The sequence below is a fragment of the Palaemon carinicauda genome, chromosome 43 (genome assembly GCF_036898095.1).
Source record: "Palaemon carinicauda isolate YSFRI2023 chromosome 43, ASM3689809v2, whole genome shotgun sequence".
NCBI lineage: Eukaryota > Metazoa > Arthropoda > Malacostraca > Decapoda > Palaemonidae > Palaemon > Palaemon carinicauda.
In genome coordinates, this window is record NC_090767.1 from 26,270,584 (window position 1) to 26,278,032 (window position 7,449).

At 34.5% G+C, this 7,449-nt stretch overlaps 1 protein-coding gene across 1 annotated transcript; it reads left to right on the forward strand.

Annotated features, from left to right (window-relative positions):
• Positions 1-1,706: 1,706 nt before the first annotated feature.
• On the forward strand, positions 1,707-3,552 carry LOC137633755 (protein FAM200A-like). The gene is made up of 2 exons (XM_068366001.1): positions 1,707-1,940; positions 1,984-3,552. The coding sequence occupies exons 1-2, from the start codon at positions 1,707-1,709 to the stop codon at positions 3,550-3,552; spliced, it is 1,803 nt and encodes a 600-aa protein (XP_068222102.1).
• Positions 3,553-7,449: the final 3,897 nt, after the last annotated feature.

The window sequence follows — 7,449 nt, forward strand, 5'->3', positions numbered from 1 at the left end:
AAATAATGCTAAATAATAAAGACCTTTCGGTCTTTCATTTCTCATTTTAGCAATGACAGAAAACTGTAATTTCCGGCTTTGCGGAAAAATATCCGTAAGGCAAATTGTCTTGCGGCAAATTTGTTTACGGCAAATTGTGCGGCTTCCTACTCGGGCAGAGTATTCTATCTGTGTCCTTATTTCCTTTCCTCGCTGGGTTAGTTTCCCTATTAGAACCCAGGGGCATCGAGCATCTTGATTTCCCAAATGGGGTTATGGCTTAGCTCAGTGATTCTCAACCAGTGTGCCACGGCACACTGGTGTGCCACGAGATTATTTGAAGTGTGCCACGAAATATAGTCATGGCACACCAGAAAATACGAAAAATTGGGATAGATCTTGGTTTCACATAAATGAAAAGTAACGCTTATTGATGCTGACAATTATTTAAAATATAGCCTACTTTGCAGTTTACATAAGTAACTTTCAGCCATTTAAGTTCGTCATAATATTTATAATAATTCTACAATTAATAAAAGTTTAATATTATAAGTGGAGATGGAATTCGGTATTGTGATGGGCGTCGTTCTGTCTGTGATGTATGACGTGGTATTGCCTTATGCTTTCAAACCGTTTTTAGTATAGTTCCTTTTGTTTTAACCAAAATAGTTGTATTTTAATGTAGCACTGTGTCTACTTGTAATGAGTATATTGCTATGTTGTTATTGAATTTTGATCTTCAGGCTGCCCGTTGTTGCTATCATCTGCAATCGATGTTAGGAGTTTAATCACTTCCAAGTTTGATAATTGATATATGTATCATATACGTAATCATCGTAATGTAACCAGATTTGTGAGCTAAAAGAAGGACACTTCCCTCTTGTATATACCGTACATGTGTGTGTGTGTATGCATAAAGCACATACATAAATACATACATACATACACAATATATATATATATATATATATATATATATATATATATATATATATATATATATATATATATATATATATATATATATATATATATTATATACATATGGAATTATAAACACACACACATGCACACATATCTTTTGAGATAATTATGAATACAATTTACATATCTTTGCCAATAGTTATTTAAATTTTACTTAAAATCATGTGCATGCCTTTTGTTCAGTCTTTGGTAGGTATATTTCTGTAAAAGAAATGCACATCATTTGAGACTCCTGTACTATTAAAAGCTTCACATATAAACAACCTTGGATGAATGTACAAGTGAGGATGGATGGTCTATCAACCATTACATAACATCTCTCTCTCTCTCTCTCTCTCTCTCTCTCTCTCTCTCTCTCTCTCTCTCTCTCAGACACGCACACATACAATTCAGTAAATATTGGGGCACACTTATAAGAAAGCAGAACATATTAGTAACACTAAAAAAGTAGGGCATATGTACAATCAGTTAACTGATTTGTTCCGCTCAAAAGCAGAGCTCTGGTCACCTTGCCTACGCGTATCATACGTGTCTGAGTCTCGCTCTCATTGCATACTCTCGGTGTCTTGTTGTCAGCGTCGGTTGAAACAGTACTTGAGTGGTCATGGTAGTGCACTTCACCAATCACATTGCTAGCCTTTTTGCTTCATTCAGTCTGTTGGGGTTTTATGATAATTCCCATTGACCAGTGTATTTGCAGGACAAGAGTACCATGTTTATTGATTTTAGTGCATTCCTTCACAATGGATAAATTTCTTATAAGAAAAGAGGCTAGTGGCAGCCGTGAGTCTGATAGTGAACAATCATTGAACCCAACAAACTCCAATGTAAAAAAGGCAAAAATTCGCCATTATTTAAATAGACAGTATAATGAGAGCTACTTGAAGTTCGGATATTTTTGGTCTGGAGATGCTGCTCAAGCAAATCCATTATGTGTAGTTTGCGGAATAAAATGTCAAATGAATCCATGGTACCAAGTAAGTTAAAGAGACATCTCACTTTAAACATTCATCTCTGCAGGATAAAGATCTTGTATATTTTCAAAGGCTTTTAGATCAGCAATCGCAGCAGTGCAATGTATTTGAGAAAACAATGACCGCATCAGAAAGGGCTCAGCTTGCTTCAATTGAAGTCGCAGGAAGAATAGCATTAAAATCTAAATCTCACGCACTTGCTGAGTCAGTTACACTGCCCGCTTGCAAAAAGATTGTTAAATCCATGTTTGGTGAGAAAGCTGAAAAAGAAATTAGCAAAATCCCCTTATCAAATGATACAATACACAGAAGAATTTTAGATTTATCTGAAAATATTGAAAACAAGGTTCAGAAAAAACTTCAGGATTCTACTTTTGCATTAACTGTTGATGAGTCCACGGATATAAGCAACACTAGTCACTTGCTTGCATTTGTACGTTTTATTGATGGCAGTGAAATAATCAATCAGTTTTTGTGTTGCAAAGGAATGTCAACTACTACTAGAGGTCAAGATATTTTTGATGTGATAACTGACTACCATAGAGAAATGAATTTAACATGGAAATCTTGCGTAGGCATTTGCACTGATGGAGCCCCATGTATGACAGGCTGTATTAAAGGATTTGTATCTCTTGCAGAAAAAGAAAACCCAGATCTTATTCGTACTCATTGCTTTTTACACAGAGAAGTTCTTATTTCAAAAATATCACAAGAAGATTTAAAACTGGTGTTACACCAGCTAGTTGAAATAGTAAATTATATTAAAAGTAGGCCTTTGAAGTCAAGATTATTTGAACAACTATGCAAAGGAATGGACTCCCAGTATGTTAGATTACTAATGCATACCGAAGTTCGATGGCTATCGAAAGGTAAGGTTTTAACTCGTGTTCATGAATTACACAAGGAATTAATCGTATTTTTCGACCAAGAAAAGCAGGGAAAATTCTGTGAGCATCTTCGTTGTGAACTTTGGATGTCTAAACTGGAATACCTAACAGAAATATTCAGTCAATTAAACAACACAAACAGTAGCATGCAAGGGAGAAATGAAAATATTCTGACCTCAACAGATAAGTTAGTTGCTCTAAAAAAGAAAATTATTATTTGGAAAAATAGAGCAAGCTCAGGTAATTTTGATATGTTTCCTTCAATGCGTACCACTTGCATTAAAGAAATGATCCCTATTGTTGTTTCTCATCTGACAGCGCTTGATGAAAACATCGACCACTATTTTCCATCACTGAGCACAGAGAAGTATGATTGGATTCGAAATCCTTTCATGAATATTCCCTCTAATATTGGATTACAGTTGTGTGAAGAAGAGGAACTGGCCACCATTTCTAGTGACAAAGATCTAAAAATAAAACATTCTACTGTACCTATTGACTCATTTTGGATATCTGTTCAAGAGGAATATCCCACATTATCTAAAAAAGCTTTATCACTTTTGTTGCAATTTTCTACATCTTATTTATGTGAACTTGGCTTCTCAACCCTAAATAACATCAAAACTAAGAAGCGAGAGAGACTACGCTCAACTGAAGAAGAAATGAGGGTCTGCTTATCACACATTCGACCAAATATTGAGGAAGTCGCCAAAAAACACCAGGCATAAGTTTCACATTAATCATCTCCACAATTTACTCTAAGAAAAACACTGAAATAAAGTAAGTTCATATTTAAAAGTGTTTTATTTCTTAAGTCTGTTGTTCCATCTTATATTTACAAGTATATATTCTCTTAATTTTTTCTCTTAAATTTTCCAAGTGTGCCGTGATATTATTATAGGATCCTAAGTGTGCCATTGGTACAAAAAGGTTGAGAAACACTGGCTTAGCTAGTAATAATAGTCATAAAATGATCTTTTGTCCGGAGCAGCAGTCTCGTCCTTCCAAATAACGATAACTTCTAAGGAGTGTCAGTTGATTTTTGAATGAGTTTGAAATCAAATGAGTATAGAGTTACTCAACATTCTCCTCATTTCATTTGAGTGAAATAAGGGGTATTTTATTAGAATAAAAACAGGTCTATTTAAGATCCTAAGGAGAGCATTGAATAATGTTAAATATAAGCTAATTGTACAGTTGAGAGTGTTCTTGTGATCATGGGAATATTTACAGGTACAATTCACGTACAGTAGAATATTATCTTGTTGATCTTATTGAGATAATCAGTGTAATGTGTGAAAGGCTTTCGTAGGATTTATTTGGTTCATGTTTCATATTTGCATTTTATGAATATTGTTTGTTGAAAAATCATTTTTATAAAGGTACAGAAATGCCAGTGAGCTTATGGATTTTTATATATAAGGGATAAGGTTTTATTTTGTGTAAAATACTTGAGTATCTATGAAATCCAAGGAAGCTTAGATATTTTTATATATTATAAAGGATAAGGTAATTATTTTGCGTAAAATACTGTAGTCTATACTGTATTGGAAATTTGAAATATTTAACATTGATAAGATGCTGAAGTTTAATGAAAAGTCAATTTATTGTTGAATTAGGTATAACTTGGAAGGTTTGGGTCCAATTCATCTTTTTTTAAAGATCAGCTGCTTAGGAATAGTTTCACTTCATTCCATCCATTTTGTCGTTTCTAGAAAGTAAATGTTCATTTCTCATTACTTCTTGGGAAAAGCAACATTCATCGTCATTTTTGTTTATACTCGGACACTGTTAGAGTTTATTTCTTGTTTAGAACAGTTGATTTATTTTTTTCAGTGCCAGTCAGCATTTCAAAATCTCTTCTGTAATCGCTGAGAAAGGTTCAGCATTTCTCATATTACACACACGATTATACATATTGACTTCACGGCTCTCTAGAGAATACTCTGCCTGTATTGGCAGAATTCCATTGTTAATGGTTTTTTTTATCATTCAAGTTAATGGTGAATATTATAATGGGTAAATTAAGAGTTTGTTCTCCATTGTAGGCAACTTCTCTTGGCCGTTCTAAAAACCTCGCTGGCATTTTCTGTACATTTGATGTCCTGTATTTTGTATTTCATGTTTAGATTTATTATTAGCAGACGGAACACATTTTGACGTAGCAAAGGTTCTATTTTAAACTCACATTTGAATGTTTACCAATCCTGAAACTACACGACGATAGTGAGAAAATTCCAATTGAGAAAGGAGTTAGACAGGGAGACCCCTTCTCGCCTAGATTATTCACAGCATTTCTTAATTGAAAATAAGCAGCAAATACAGATCTGGGGAATTTCTATGCCATGAGAGAGAGAGAGAGAGAGAGTGTGTGTGTGTGTGTGTGTGTGTCGAGGCATAAGTAGTGGCCTGCAAGTGTTGGTACGCGTTAAAGACGTGATTTTCAATGTATAGGTCTTTCCGTATGTGCTGCTTAGCCGGGGTTTGTAAATCTGATGGCAAGGGATAGACTCCCCTTGCGGTATGTAGGTCTTTGAGTATGTGCTGATTTTCCAGGGCTTGTAAGTCTGAGGGCAGGGGTAGACTCCCCCACAATGTAACGTAGGCTTTGTAGATCGCCAGAGGAGGTGCGAGACATGAAGAATTAGATAGGGACGACCAACCACCTCCTACCATTTCTGCCAATGAGAATTCCTTCATATATTCTTTCTCCAAGTCCATGTGACGAAGATGATTCTAGAATAAATCAAATGAAAAAGTGTAAAATACTGCACTTATTTAACAATTTCATAAAATCACAGAAGATTAAATATTTAACCAAAATAATATAAAAGTTTTCTGAGGTTGAATGTTGAGTTTCTCTTCCAGGGATTTCGCTGAGACATTTCCGAGAACAATGTAGAGTTGGGGGTGTCATTATCATTATCATTATCATTATAGCAGACGATATCAAACAAAGTTATTCATTTTATGTTCTTAAGAAGATGAGTCTATGATGGAAGTCATTATTCAAGGCAGGGTATATTTGTTATAAGATGGCATAACCAGAATGGCTAGTCAAATGTCTAGTCTATTCAGTAGTCAGTCTTGAGTTGTGGGAATGGATAGTTGGATAGTCAAATACCATATGAGATAGGGCTAGTTGTTAGCTAGACTTACGTTAGGGAATAGTTGAACCAGATGGATAGTTGAGTACTGTACGAGAGAGAAGTTTTGAAGTATCAATATTAACCAATTTTAATCGAGATAACTTCAAGTGCCACAAATGTGTTCTGTCTGTTAATAATCATCGTAGGATTTTGTATATATAAATATTCTGTTTATTCCCATTACAGCAAATGAGCAAAATCTTTTGAATTCTGTTTAAAAGTCAAATTTTGGTCGGGATTTTCATAGCTGTGAGTCTAAGTTTGACCTCGTAGATCAAGAGAGGACATTCTTCTTCTTCTTGTAGTAGGAAAAGGTGTTTGTTCACACTAAAGCCAAGATGGTTTCTGTGTACGTTTCATGAGATTAGGCTGAGAAAACCACAGGTCAAAGTGCCGGTGAAAAAGATAAAGCTTTGGAAATGTTATTCGATAGGTTAAAAAACTTATTTGTTTAATGAGAGACTGAAATTCAAACTTCAGTAATTTTTCCAAAGCAGTACTGATATCAAATAGAGTAGTCTTTTAGTCTTGAATTTAATATATTTGCCTGATTAGTCTCTGAAATTTAATAATTGTAGATCTGTTTGAATTTTTCTAAATATCAAGTTACCTTAAGTTAGTTTTGTGGCATCTTAATTGTTCGAGCAATAGCCTGCGATACTTGGTCTCTTTCGCATGATATATTTAGTCGCCCTTCAGGAGGTTAGGACATTGAAGTGATAGATTAGGTGGGATAATGTTTCATTTTTCTATTTACTTTTGAATCAATATGTTTTTGCTGAGATCAGAAAAACATGTTATGAACTTCAGCTTTAGACAAAAAAGGGAATCTGTAATGCAGTAGTTTTTCTATCTGATTTTATATTGTTAGATTACTACTTATCTGAATGTTGATTTTTAATTTGTTTTATTTATTTAGCATTGCAGAGGATTTACAAGAGAATAGATTTTTAATAAGTTTATGATAAATGTTTTTCAGGCAATTTATTTTTTACTAGGTAGCATTAGCTTATGTTGTGATCCCTTGATTATTATTACTTGAATACAAAACCTTGTTTACTCTGTTTTTGCTTTTCCATGACCAGAGTTTTAAGGAATTATTGGGATTCTGGCAATATTGTTTGCTTGCCAATATCTCAGCCACTTCAAGCGGAAGTAGCTATTGCCACAGTTCAATCCTGTTCTTCGTGTTTAACACACTTGTCTGCTCAAACTGCTATTCAAATCTTTATGCTTGCGTTTGTGTTTTTCTCTCTCAGATATGATGAATACAAATGCTTCAAAGTATGTATGAGAGCTGGACCTGGCCTTGAAGGTTCTCCTTGCAGCTCCTCCTCGGAGGTTGATCTACATCCTTCAAGAAATGATGGTTAAGACCAGAAAATTTTGCTGTTAATGATGCCAATTTGATCTCCCTCCCGGTTTCAGCGTTAAAGAAACTATCTGATGACGGGGCAGTTTGCTACCCTGTCCAAT